Source organism: Poecilia formosa, unplaced genomic scaffold (assembly GCF_000485575.1).
Source record: "Poecilia formosa unplaced genomic scaffold, Poecilia_formosa-5.1.2 Scaffold138, whole genome shotgun sequence".
In the NCBI taxonomy this organism is placed as follows: domain Eukaryota; kingdom Metazoa; phylum Chordata; class Actinopteri; order Cyprinodontiformes; family Poeciliidae; genus Poecilia; species Poecilia formosa.
The window spans coordinates 82,788-96,085 of NW_006800077.1; the positions used below are offsets into that span (position 1 = coordinate 82,788).

General features: G+C 36.5%; 3 protein-coding genes across 4 annotated transcripts in view; 2 read left to right on the forward strand and 1 right to left on the reverse strand.

The window, feature by feature from the left end:
• The first annotated feature begins 125 nt into the window (after positions 1-125).
• On the forward strand, positions 126-4,553 carry sebox (SEBOX homeobox). The gene is made up of 3 exons (XM_007562543.2): positions 126-886; positions 2,302-2,507; positions 3,404-4,553. Exons 1-3 carry the CDS (start codon positions 784-786, stop codon positions 4,091-4,093), a joined length of 999 nt encoding a protein of 332 aa, XP_007562605.1. The 5' UTR covers positions 126-783; the 3' UTR covers positions 4,094-4,553.
• Positions 4,554-7,045: 2,492 nt separating this feature from the next.
• Positions 7,046-9,845, reverse strand: vma12 (vacuolar ATPase assembly factor VMA12). Its single transcript, XM_007562545.2, has 6 exons — positions 9,427-9,845; positions 9,268-9,341; positions 8,410-8,499; positions 8,270-8,312; positions 8,067-8,179; positions 7,046-7,160 (listed from the first exon to the last, which is right to left on the reverse strand). The coding sequence occupies exons 1-6, from the start codon at positions 9,608-9,610 to the stop codon at positions 7,065-7,067; spliced, it is 600 nt and encodes a 199-aa protein (XP_007562607.1). The 5' UTR covers positions 9,611-9,845; the 3' UTR covers positions 7,046-7,064.
• Positions 9,846-10,654: 809 nt separating this feature from the next.
• Positions 10,655-13,298, forward strand: part of poldip2 (polymerase (DNA-directed), delta interacting protein 2) — a 16,820-nt gene continuing 14,176 nt past the window's right edge. For both annotated transcript variants that reach the window (XM_007562546.2, XM_007562547.1), the window contains exon 1: positions 10,655-10,870. In XM_007562546.2, the coding sequence (XP_007562608.1) occupies positions 10,686-10,870 (185 nt within the window). In that variant the 5' untranslated portion in view covers positions 10,655-10,685. The remainder of the gene's footprint in view (positions 10,871-13,298) is intronic.

The window sequence follows — 13,298 nt, forward strand, 5'->3', positions numbered from 1 at the left end:
TTTACAGTCATCTCTTTGATTCCAGGTAAACTTTTTTATGACAAAACAGGCATAAAAATATGGAAACAATTTTTTAAAATATGAAAATGTTACATCTCTGAATGGGTTTGGAGAAAATATTTAATGTGGTAAAGATGAAAAAATATAAAGTTTTAAAAGATGCATCACACGAATCTAAAGATAAAAACTGCATCGTCAATTTAAATGTGCCTCAATCAAGTTCAAAGATCTTGAGAATGTTATGATACTTGATATATACTCTGCAACAAGGTATATTTATATGATGGCATGATGCCATGTTGATCCCAAAGATTATCAGGAGTCTTAATCTGGGACTTGTTTGTGGGGAAATGGGGGTGTTCAGAGTTTACTAGATTAAAAAACCCCATGACCTACTTGGAGAAAAATACTCAACATTTGGTAAAAATAAAGATTTTTCTTTAGAATCAAACTGAATTTTTTGGGTCAACAAAAAGGGAATAATATTGGGTTTAACAACATCCATTCTTTTAACCAAATTCCCTGATATTAGCTTATATCAGCTCTGCAGCTACAAAGCTGCAGAGCTGTGTAACTATGACGGAAACAGCTGAAGACATCTCGATGCGATATGAAAACCTGCCTGTCAATAACCGAGGATTATCGAGGTCCATGGAACACCTTCATCTGCAGAGCCCCGTCTAATCTGGAGCGGGATTTAACAAGCTCCAAACTCCTCCTCATCGTCAGCCTGTGCGGACGCGGCGCGGCAGAAGTTTGCGTCTCTGCGCGGGTGAAGAAGCGATGGCCGGGTATTTGGACTCTGAGTTCCCTCTGATCAAGCAGAAGCAGCAGAAGGAGCTGGTGGATCCGAAGATGCTGTTTGGAGATCAGGAGGCCTGCAGAGGTGAGAGGAGATGATGCTTGCAGTTTGCTGACCGCAGTTAGATTACTGCAACAAAACCGTCAAAGTTAATCATCTGCAGGTGAAAACTGTTTCAAATTGAAAAAAGAAAAATACAAGAAATATTTTTATTACTACTACTACTGCTAATAACAAGGGTTAGATGTGGCTCAGTGTGAAGGAGTAGTTGATTCTATGGTTGCAACTAATAATTATTTTAATAATTGATTATTCTGACAATTAAATGATTAAACAAATGGCTCATTCTGGAGATTATTCATTTAACCACTTAAGCTTATTTTGTACAGTTAAAAATACCCTAAAACTGCAATTTACTTTTTTAAATAAAAACATTTTTTTGTGCATAAAATGCAATAACATTGCTTTCCTTCAGTGTACACTTGATCGTTTGAAGCAAAAATCGTGTCAAGTTTATTTCTACAAGATTATCTCAGCAATAAGGGAGTTCAAAGTGCTTTTCATGATAAAAACATAATACAGTAACCAATCACGAAACAAGAAGCAAACATTACACTTTGTCAAATGTCATCATCAGGAATAATTATCAAATATATTAATCAATGTTTTTAATCAAAGGCAACACGGAACATGTGGTTTCTAACCTTGATTTAAAGGAACTCAGCATTTCGGCTGTTTTGCAGGTTTCTGGATGTTTGGTCATAAAAAGGATGAATCTGTAGCTTAAAAAATGTCTAATGTCAGCATGTGAAAAGCTCAGTAATTTCTGCTTGATTTAACGTCAATATATTGTAGAGAATGATTATTTTTCAACAGATCTGAGTGGAACATATTTACAAAGAAAGAAGCTTTTAGTAAAATATGTATATAGTTTGTACAGTTTTAGCTTAACTGCTCTGATTTCAGTGTTTTTTTTTTCAGTCAATAGCCTTTTTTGAGTCTGTATGTTCCGGTAAATAATTAATTGGTTACATTAGTTGACAATTACTCCAATAATTGATTCGTCACAATTAATCAGATTAATTGTTTCAGTCGCTTCCAGGCACTTAGCCTCAAGTTTTCTGCTGATGTATTGATGTATGAATGTGTGTAATATAGAGTTTTAATTAATAGAAAAGCACCAAATAAATTCAGTCCATTTACGATTATTACTCTTCTTACTACTTACAGACAGATAGATGCCACCTTTAATAATAAAAACTGTAAAATGGATGTATCTGTGGGAGGAAAATCAAAAGGCCTGGCTCAAGAAATAAATACATTTTTAAATATCATAACATAAACATAAATTCTACTTGTACAGACTTTGACTTATGTGTCCTAAATCCTTCCTCCACCAAAACAGTCCCCCATTCATTCCCGTTTTTTTCCTAACAGATGATGTAAGTATTGTAGTGTATTTACTTTCCTCAGTTTTCTGTGTGATTTGTTGCTCTAAGATGGTCGTAGTGAGAGCACTGCGTCCTGTCAGGAGCCGGACAGATGCCCCGCTTTGATGGAGGGCCAGAGGAAGAGGAAGAGGACCATATTTAGCCGAGCCCAGCTGTCTGAGCTGGAGCAGGCCTTCGCTGTGACTCCGTACCCGGACATCACCCTCAGGGAGAGGCTGGCTGCACACACACACCTGCCAGAGAGCAAGATACAGGTGGGATTCAGTCTCCAACTTTAACAAATCAGAATATTGTACACCAGCTGTTAGTGAGGAGATAAAACGTTCATTACTCTCTAAAAAATCTATTTGGGTTGTAATTCGTGTTATGGATTTATTTACATTAATCCCACTTGATTCTTTTAGTTTTGTGAGGACAACTTACAATTAAATTCAATACTGTGTTCGTATCCTAAGTCTGACGTCATGACGCAGGCTCCACCAGGGACAGATACACCGATCGGGGTGGTGCAGGGGTAAAGCACAACTCTCATAAGGAGACTTTAGTACTCGATGCAACCGCTACAGGTTCAATTACCTCAGTCTTCCCTCTCTTTCATTACCCAATTTCTTGTCTAACTACTCTCAAATAAAGGCTGCCTGAGCCAAAATAACCCTATAAAAATATCCTTTGTTAGTTTACTAAATTATTTGAGTAAGACTGACTTAAATTTGTCAAGTTAAACCAACTTAAATTAAGTTGGATAAACCTCATTTAATTACTTGTTACCGATTTAAGCAATTCACTTAAGTTGGTTCAACTATTTTCTTCTTTCACTGTATTTCCATTCAGTTTTAGTTTATCTGTGTATAGTTATGTGGATAAATTGGGGAGGAATTAGGAAGTAATATCAAGAAAAACTTTTACAAAATGGAGTTAATATTTTTCACCATATATATTGTCACCGATATGAAAAAATGAAAAACCTCATTGAGGTGTTCAGTTGACCCCATCAAGGTGTTTCATTTTTTTTTCACCAATTAATATCAAATATCATCTTGAGTTACTTTAAAACAAACTACCCACATTAATATTCAACCGTAGAAAAGCCTATAAAGTCCAATTTAAAGTCACGTTAACCCGATGATCAGCCTCATTTTCTCCCTACCAGGTCTGGTTTCAGAACAGAAGAGCCAGAAGTATCAAAACAGGCAGACTCAGCAGACCCACCAAGTCCGACGGGGGAGGACGGGGTTTCCTGGAGCCCCCTGCTGGACATGGGGCCTCCGCTTACCCAGCCACAACCGGCCTGGCGGATATATTCAGGCAGGATCAGAGCCACTCCTGTGAGGAGGTGCCTCCTCTTTACTCCGACTGGATCCAGATTTACAGCAACCAGGCGTCGTCCACGCCTCCTCCGTGTCCGTCCCTTCCTCAGCAGCTCCAGAGCTGTTCCAAAGCGCCAGACGGTCACCGCTGGGAGGAAGAGCAGCAGCTGGGCTCGAGATTCAGCAGCTTCATTACTGGCTCATTTCCGCAGCCAATCAGCAGGCAGAGTCATCACCATCCCTCCACGCGCTCGTACCAGGCGTTTACGAACTTCAAACCTCAGAGCCTGGCTCCGCCTCTGACCCATCAACACATGTATGGAGGCAACGCTGCAACTGGAGGACACAGCTCAGTGGACCAGGTTGTCCCTTCACACCCTCAACCAATGTACTGGGAGGTCACTCAAGGTCAAGGTCACCGCCATCATCATCATCATCATCATCATCCGCAAATAGGACCTCAGACTTCCATGGGATACATCTCAGATCTGATCTACAATGCCGCCATTGTGACCAATTTTCTTGAGTTCTGATGACCAATGAACATATTTGGACCCATTCCTGTCCAATTTAGTAATAGATAAATCGTTAACTGGAGTATACAGATTTAAAAGGGTAATTTTGCTGAAAGAGCAACACAGATTAAGCCATAACTGTACAAAAAATATACACATTTTGCATTTAACCCCCCTCTCCCCCGCCGCCTTTGTGAATACCCTAAACTCCTCGAGTGGCACAGCTTCACATGGGCTCAAATTCTGTATAAAAAAAATCCATCTGGTACCTAATTATTAGATCAGCTCTACACTGTAATAATGTTAAGACGAAATATTTTTCAGATGCAGATGCATCCTTTGCTACAAATGATCACACATGCACTAAATGAAAATACACTTATTTTATTGCATTTTAGGCAATAAAATGTTTATTGTCTTATTTAAAAAAGGAATAGATTCATGTTTATTTGCATCTTTCTATGTATTTCTAAAATTGCTTAAAGACTTGAGTGGTTAAGTGAATTTTTTTTATCTGATTAATTGATTCAACGTCAAAGAAAAAGACAGAATAGTTACTAAATTAATACTTACAGTCCTACCTCCAAGTTATTTTTTGTTCCTATCCTTCTTACTTGCTGAATTTATACCAGATTGTTAAATAGTACTGCTGTTGTTGTCTGTCAGTTTTGTAATGCTGTTTTGTAATCAATATAAAAAAATATTAGGACATTATCTGACACCTGCATTGTAATAATGTTTGTCTGAAGCTAAGTATTTTTGGTTTTACACATGTAGTAATTCATTAAACCAGGTTTGAGCCTTACTGAACTTTTTTGACTCCAGAATTCATGCGCATAGCACAGATGAGCTACATTTCACATCAGACCAAGTCAACCACAGTATGGTTATCTTGTTTGTGACAAAGTAAATCCCACCTTTATTAAATCGGGTTTGAGTTAGTTCGCTAACTGGCTAACAATTTGACTATTTTTGGTTAACTGTTTGGCTAACTGTTTGGTTATTATTTGACGAACTAGCCAGCTAGCTAACCTGCTAATTAGCTAATTGACCATCCAGTTTTATTTTTGGAAAGCTGAGTTTAGCTCTTGTAGAGTTAGTGAATAATTTAATGTAAAATCTGTCTGGTAACATAAAGTAGAGTATAAAATGTCAAAAGCAACACCTCATGTTCAAATCTGACAAATATCACGGTCTTGTAGCACACCAGTGTTTTTGTTTTCAACTACCAATTGAAAAAAGTTGGATAGAATTTCTGACTATTGCATTAAATTAGATTGGATTAGAAGAGATTTATTTCAAACATGTCAGAAAACACAAAACATCTTTAATCCTTTTTGTCAAAATTTAATGAATTTTGTGCCAACAGCTCAACATCATTAGAAAAATAAATACGTACATTTTACATGTGGCTTACAGCTCAGTAACACATATTATTTGAATAGCATTATTCTGGTTAAATGTTAATGTCCCATTGGTGTAGCTGATGAATCTGTAACTGCTTTAAGCTCAGTAATATAATAGTACATAGTAAAATGTATAATGGCTTAAAATAAGTATGAAGATTTTTAAACTATTTTCAGCTGATAAAAAAAGGCCTTCAACCAGAACTAATTTACACAATAACTCAAGACTGTTTTCTTTTTTTATATACTTCTGAATATCAATAAATATGCCATATTAATTAAATGGCCAGTTTTACTTTATGAAAAAAATAATTCTGTCATCCACAGTATACAGGAACTTAAAAAAAAGTTTAGGTAACATTAAACTAATCCAAAAAATACACTAGGTTAGGGATCTTTTTTGTACATCTTTGCTAGTCTTTAAATGTGGAGGTGGGCTAATTAAAAGTAACAACAAGCAGCAAACAAACATAAATCTGTTTATTCTAAATATTTATTTGTAAATTTAGAAGATATAAAACCATTTGATCCACCTTCAAGTGAACCGTAAGTGAAGTTTTGTCCTCCCAGATGCAGGCTTGTGTTTTCCTGCATGACATGTTTAACTTCTGTGACCCATGAGTATTATCCTTCCAAAGTAATACCGATTAAAATGATTACTTGGGGTAAGATATGATGACAGGAATAATTATTTTCCTATATCAAAATATTTTCCATAACTCTCTGTATTCTAAGAATAGGGGGTTTAGATGGACAAGAGGAAATGAAAAAAATAAATAAGAAAAATAAGAACTAAATTAAAGCCAGAGCTCAAGGTCTATCAGCTTACAGGCCAAATAATTCGGCATGGATTTAAGTTTTGAAATATTACATGAGAGGGGTATAATACTCAGGCAAACATGACAGACAGGAGAGCTGGACACAGATCGCTCTATATCATAATCATCTTTAATACCAAATAATCTTTCAATAAACCTTTAATCCGGGTGTCAAATCGCAGATCTTAGGAGGATACTTTATTGTATTCCAGATGTGGTTACATCTTTTAATCCATCCACTGATGTATCAGGACTTGACAAGAGTGGTGTGGTTTACAAAAACATGAATTCATATCTGGGGAAGAGATCAGGGAAAAACTGATCAGATTTTAAATTAGATGTGTGTTGTTGATCATTGAGGTATAAGAATGGGATATTGCAGCCAGTTAATGATTTGTTTTTGTTGCTTTTTTGTCTAGGTTGATTCCCAAACATCAACCTGAATTAAAGAAAATAAAATACTTTACATCTCTTTTCAACTTTTTCTGCAGGTGGAAAAAAAAAATCACTTCTAGTTTTATTGAGTCTTAATGAAAAAAAAAAAAGTAGATATTGTTGCATTTGAAAACAACCGAATAAAAACATCAACAGGATAGAAAAACAAAAAGTTTAGAATAACAAACAAGTGAAGAATATAAGTAACATGTCAAAACTTACAATCATGTTTGACTGGAGAAAGTTCAACAAATTTATTTAAAATAAATAGAATTAATAAAAAACAAAAATCTAAACATCTGTAGGTAATTGATTTTTTTTTTACAGTTGCTATGGTTCCCCTAGTTCTCCCTCCATGGTCCGGACCAGGACATAGAGCTCAGCCAGTCCAACTACAGATGCAGCAATCACGGCTGATATCACCCTCTGAAACAAACAATAGTTAACAGAAGCCTGTGAGGGACAAATTTAACTCAATAAAAAAAAATACATGACTAAACGCAGTGCCTAGTAAATACGGCTGAAATGTTTTGTTAAACCGAGGAAGTTTTAGCATGAAGGTTGAGCCTGATTGAGCTATTCACATGTAAATATTTCACAATATGTCATATTGCAAAAACAAACTTAAATTTATTTCAATTTAATGTGACAGACCAACACAAAAATTAAATAATTGTGAATTTGAAGGAAAAATAAACAATTTTTGCCAGGTTCAGTCAAGCAAAAGGTTTACTTTTTCACATGTTGATGTTAGAAATATTTCTTAACTCCAGATGCATCCTTTGAAACAAATGATCAAGCTTACACTAAGTGAATGCTATGCTTTTGCATTTTAAGCAATTTTGCGTTTTCTTTTTTAAAAAGGGAATTGAAACCTAGAGAAACTCCTTCTAGTTTACAAATTCTAGAACATAGAAAGTACCATCAACTTTATAGATCTAACAGAGAACCAAAATCTAGTTTTTATCAGAACAAGAATCCAGAGAAACCCCAACTAGTTTATAAATTATGGACTACTTATTCTTATTAAACATGGGGAACCAATATGTAGTTTTATACTTTTACCTTTTTGTCTCTCTTTTGATTTGTTTCATTTGTTTTTTCTTCTTATTCATGCAAAGCACTTTGAACTGCCTTGTTGCTGAAAATGTGCTAAATAAATAAAATTACCTGACCTTGAAAAATTTGTTTATGTGCATAGTTCAACATGCACACCACAATTTCCAGAATTTTCTTTTTTTGTTAAAAATTATTTAAATCTACACTGTTATTAAAAAACAAGGCAGTAGCTGGAATAGATTAGAATTCATGTATGACTGAAGGTTCCCTTACCGTTGCGGTTTCAGTAAATAAATACTGGCTTCCCATGTAAGAGCAAGCAAAAGCAGCAACTAAAGTCACCAGGAAGTTGAAAACAGTCACCACCACTGCTTTTACCGAGCGCACTGAGGAGAAAAGGTAATAAAACCACTTCAAGTCACACAGTTTAAAGCCTGTTGCCAACATGAACAAGAAAGAAGCCATCACACACTGACCTTGCTGACCAAAATCTGCAAGTGTGCCATTTCGGTTCATTTCCTAACAATAAAAACAGAAATATTTTTGATAAGAACATGGATGCAGGTTTAGTTAGTTCAGCATTGTGTTTTCTCATCCATACAGTTTTAACATGCACCTGAGTGTTGACATTACGCGTCATCCTGTTGTATTCCTCATTAGCCAGTTTCGCTTTGATCTTCTCAAGACGTGCCACTAACTCAGGATTCTGAAACAAGAACCAAAAGTCAGACTTTAAATTCATTAAGACAATAATGAGACTATTTTTTTTTTAATTAGGGTCTTTGTGCTTTAATTTACATCTTGATTTGGCCTTATCTTATTGCCATATTTGATACAATTTATTATAGTATACTGAACGATAGTCTAAAAAAGCAGTTAGGATTTATTGATGCTGTGGTGAAATAGTTTAATTTTACTTGGCAGGCTGCAGTTGTTTGTGCCAACTGTAAATATGAGCAAACAAAGATCAAATATGGAGTTCCTCAGGGCTTTGTTCTTGGTGACTCTAAACCAATGTTGTGGTTAACAATATTCACCCCAATGTTAGTGATTTACAAAATAAAAAAAATTGGTTAGGCTTAAAGAACCTCCTGCAGCTACGCCACAAGGGAGTATTTTGTCGTTTTATTTGTTTATGTCATTGGTTCTTAGATGTGAAATGTATGTAACACATAAGTCTATATTTTAATGCAACTTATTTCAATATAATTATTTTTTCTGTACTTTTAATCATCTTGTAAGGCCCATTGAGACGTGCATGGCCTTACCCTTTGAAAGTGAGGTGCTAAAATGTTATTGGTTTAAGATGTGGAATATGAGCTGCATGTTAGCCACTGCTACATCTGCCATCAATGTGTGGTCTTAAAGCCATAAAATAATAATAATTAAAAAAATAATGAATAATATTCCAACAAATGTTAATTATGTAGTGTTGGCCAGGTGTAGTTAGTGTTATGTAGAGTAATGCTCTTACTCTGGGAGGCTTCACGACTTCAGGCAGGTGCAGTGAGCTGTCTTCCAGTAATTGATGAAGATAAAAAGGATGGCCTTAGAAAACACAATAAAGAGTTACTTTATGTGCACTAAAGGATGTAATATTATTACTGAGCACCACAGTCGTGTTTCCGTTCACCTTTATCCTGAAGGTGTTTCTTCAGCTTCCTTGCTGTGCTGAAAGGCAGGACTGTTGGCTTTGGTTTTTCCAGGATTTCCATCAGTTCTTCTTTAAGTCCTTCAGGCAGGGATGAGTCCGGGGTTCCCAGCAACTCTGTCACCCGACATCTGAATTTGTCTCCAACAACAAATGAAGATGCCATAATGTCGATGAAGCTAATAAAGACCAAGAAAACTGTCGCTAAACGACACAGCTGTGTAAATCCTCAGTCCTGCTCTGAATTACGCACAAAGTGCCTGGAAACGCGCAGTTTGTATTAATAATTGAGGTCATACAATGTTGGCTTTTAACGAATACTAGGAGTTCGATGTTATAAAAATATACGCGGCCATGTTTGTCTTGTGACATATGTTGCGTTCCAGTTACCTCGGAAGTTTGAACTCCAACCTGGGTTTGACGTCAGTTAAAGCGGAATTTCAACATTGCTACCCCCATAAACATTTACAGTACCTCTTACAAATCCAGTTTATAGTTGTGGAAGCTACATATAACATTGATTTTAGACACACTCTTACATGCGGGCTTTGTAAAGTAATCGTGTTTCCACCATGCCTTACTACTGCTGATGCGAGAAGCGGACATATTAAAACGTGATGTCTGTCTTACAAGTCCTAATTGGGGATAGCAGGAGTTACTCCCAATTTATACGTGGGAAATCTGACTTCTGAAGGCGTTCGAGATGATTTTTCCCACTGGGAAGTCGGAATCTCCAAGTTCCGAGTATAACTGGAACGCAGCAACACTCAGACCCACGTGACAAGTTATATATAAGCAGCAACACTCAGACCCACGTGACAAGTCTTTATATATATATATATTTTTTTTTTAATATTGAACCTTATCGGGTTTTGGAAATCAACCTTTTTGCTATGTGTTGGTGGTAATAATGCCAGAAATAAAAAATTTTATCACCACGAATTTTGTTCGTTACATTACACGTTAACATTGTTGGTGTATTCATGGTTCGCTCGTTTACCTGAAACTCCTTTCTGACAAGTTTGTGCATAATTACGTAAATCCATACAACCCAGCCAGTTTTTCTTCAGCATATCAACATGAACAATTTACAACTGCACCAATCAGCAAAAATAATAATAATAAATATGTGGAATGCAGAGTTTAGCGGCCAGAATCTCGTTACTGCCACTTTATGAACGTTCCGTGAAGGCAGCATCCCGGTTTGTGTGTGCGTACGATCGCTCAGGCAGAAAGGAAAGATGGCCGCCTGTGCACTACGTAGAGGGTTGCTTAGCGGTGTCAGCAAATACAGCAGAAAACACTCCCATAGAATACTGAGTGTCACTGACATTAACAGCAGCTTTGAGGTGTACAAGCCACGGTTACAATGCCGAGCCTGCGGGTTGCTCGGCGGTGTTCAACAAAAGAGGTTTATGTCGTCACGGTAAGAGACAGAGCGTCCTTCTGTCAAGCTAACACATACACACGAGAGGCTGTAGCTAGGTCCGTCATGCTTACTTATCTGGCCCCGGAAAAGCAAAGCTTTGGTCATTCTCGCAGAGCAGACTTCTGGATATTGTGTACGCTAGGTGTGCTATAAGGGATTATATTATGTGTTAGAAAACGAGACATCTGCTGATCGTCCAGCTCATGCTAGCTAGCCAAGAAGCCAGCATGGGTTGAGCAACAACTGCCTGATCCAAACGCCTCCAGCCTGCTCAAGTCAAATCGTTGAATGCTGGATAACATGAACAACACATGTTTTATGAAGCCATGTTTTATAGAAAAGTTGTGAGTTGAATGCAGTCTGTAAGTAAAAAGCTGCAGATGAAATCTGCTAAACTTAATTGTTAAGCGGAGTCCGGATTGCAAATCCACTGCTGTTTTCTTATCTGAAAACAACAAAACACGTTTAATATGATTATAATAATTCACTGTTACACTTGTGCAAACTTTCTTTCAACTTTCCACAGTGTTGTTGTTGCATATTTACTTTAAAAACATTCAGTTAGTTGTTTCTCTGTTTAACTTTGGCAAACACACCGTTTCCACATTGAGACAATGTCGTCAGTGGCCACTTGATTAGCTTAGCCTCTAAGAAGCTTTTCTGGATCCTTAATAATATCCTAAATCTATTTAGTAAAGGCCAATTAATTGTAATGGGAAGAAAACTGTTATAGATATGTAAATAATGCCTTTTGTATTTTGGTGATGTTTGCTTTTGTACAGGCAAGTTTATTTTTAAATACGTTAGCAATGATGTATTTTAAAAACAAACAAAGCAGCAACCATAATTGCTACCTTGTCAAGATTAATTTAAATCTCTGCTTCCCTTATAATCTATTTTATAGTAAATTATGACTAGCCAATGTGTCCATCATGACTTCACAAATACCAGTGAAATGCCTGTTAATGTTTGCCAGTATTTTTCCTTGTTGAGACTTGTGCGTTCTGGCAAAACACAGAACTTTGAGTGATCATTCACTACTGGAAAGATAAACAACCGACTTAAATACCCCTGAAACATCAAATATGGCCAGTCACCAGGCACTACCTTGTTATCAATGCAACTCAAGTTGTTTTTGGGATGTTACTTAGAGAGAAAGTCACTGTATTATTTTTTTTGTATTCAGGACTAAAATCCATCATGTGTCACGAATCGAGAGATAAGAGCCAATTTAATCGGAACAGGGTGTGATTTAATATCATGTTTTGAAAACAAAGTTTGGGATACAAAATAGTGAATGGATTAAATGCTGAAATGGCCATCATCAGACACAGTCAGCTCCAGAAACAATAAAGCAAACGTTACACTGCAGAGGACATCCTGTTGTCATCCACTGATAATCCTCACAACACACCAGCTATCCTCGTTATGGCAGCTGTAAAAGCTTTCAAAGTAACATTAGTGCTTATTTTGGATAGATTGTTTTCTGAGTGCTAATCTAATGCTGATAAAAGTATCTGCAAAGTGTTTTAAGTTCATTCACACTCAGGCCAGAATGAGAGTCTGTGCTTTTCTCGTTCAGCATCTCGTTTGTCTACGAGATGCTGTAAATAAACATTTAAATTAATGTATCTAAATGAAACTTCTTATCACTTTGATTTTCTCAGTTTTTCTTTTTTCGTCAGTGATAAAGTCTGAGAAGACATTAGTGATTTGCAGAAGAGATGCAACGAACTGTTGCCTCTCTGAGTTGTGTAATTAAACCACAGATATTTAACACAGACCTGCTTTGTTATGAAACATGTTGAAGTCTGCTTGCTTGTGCAAAAGTTCTCAAGATCAGATTTCAGTTTGAGGTTTCCCTACAAAAAGGAAATATTTTGCCTTGAAGAGATTTTAGGAAGAGAGCTAAAGGAAATGTTGAGCTGTAGAAATCGAGTTTGACGTTCTTGACCCTGTTCATGTTGATTTAAAACACAATTGCCTTTAAAAGTTAGAAAAAATGTTGCTTATTTGTGTAAAAGCTCCTCCACAGCGGGAACTGTGCTCGTATCAGCCACAGTTAGTGTTTTATCTTGAACTTTCATCTTGTGTGTTTGTGTTGTTTTGACCAGAGAACACATGAAGCTATCCTAACAAACCATGATCCAGCACATTTTTGTGTCTTTTGCCTCTCTTAATCCGGTCATGTGATCCAGGCTTACAAACTATTAATAGAAACGTTTGCACACTCATTTTGACTTTGACCGTTTTGCTTCCTGAACAGGTTTTGATGGGCTTGGCGCTGCTTCTGGGAGCTCAGGGCTGCAGCTGTGACTTGTTGGTTTAAGGAAGTTATTGGATCCGTTAATTGTTGCTAAACCTTAAGCTTTATAATAATAAATTATTGTTTCTTGTTTAAAAGTTCACAGCTTTGCCAGACTCT

What these genes read in the sequence shown, in the direction of transcription:
- vma12 (XM_007562545.2), bottom strand. Translation starts at nt 9,610, where the DNA reads ATGGCATCTTCATTTGTTGTTGGAGACAAATTCAGATGTCGGGTGACA. An exon ending in CGCGTAATGTCAACACTCAG is followed by an intron (nt 8,313 to 8,409) that starts GTGCATGTTAAA and finishes TTTTATTGTTAG; the next exon opens with GAAATGAACCGAAATGGCAC. An exon ending in TGCAGATTTTGGTCAGCAAG is followed by an intron (nt 8,180 to 8,269) that starts GTCAGTGTGTGA and finishes TTTTCTCCTCAG; the next exon opens with TGCGCTCGGTAAAAGCAGTG.
- sebox (XM_007562543.2), top strand. Translation starts at nt 784, where the DNA reads ATGGCCGGGTATTTGGACTCTGAGTTCCCTCTGATCAAGCAGAAGCAG. An exon ending in AGATCAGGAGGCCTGCAGAG is followed by an intron (nt 887 to 2,301) that starts GTGAGAGGAGAT and finishes TGTTGCTCTAAG; the next exon opens with ATGGTCGTAGTGAGAGCACT. An exon ending in TGCCAGAGAGCAAGATACAG is followed by an intron (nt 2,508 to 3,403) that starts GTGGGATTCAGT and finishes TCTCCCTACCAG; the next exon opens with GTCTGGTTTCAGAACAGAAG.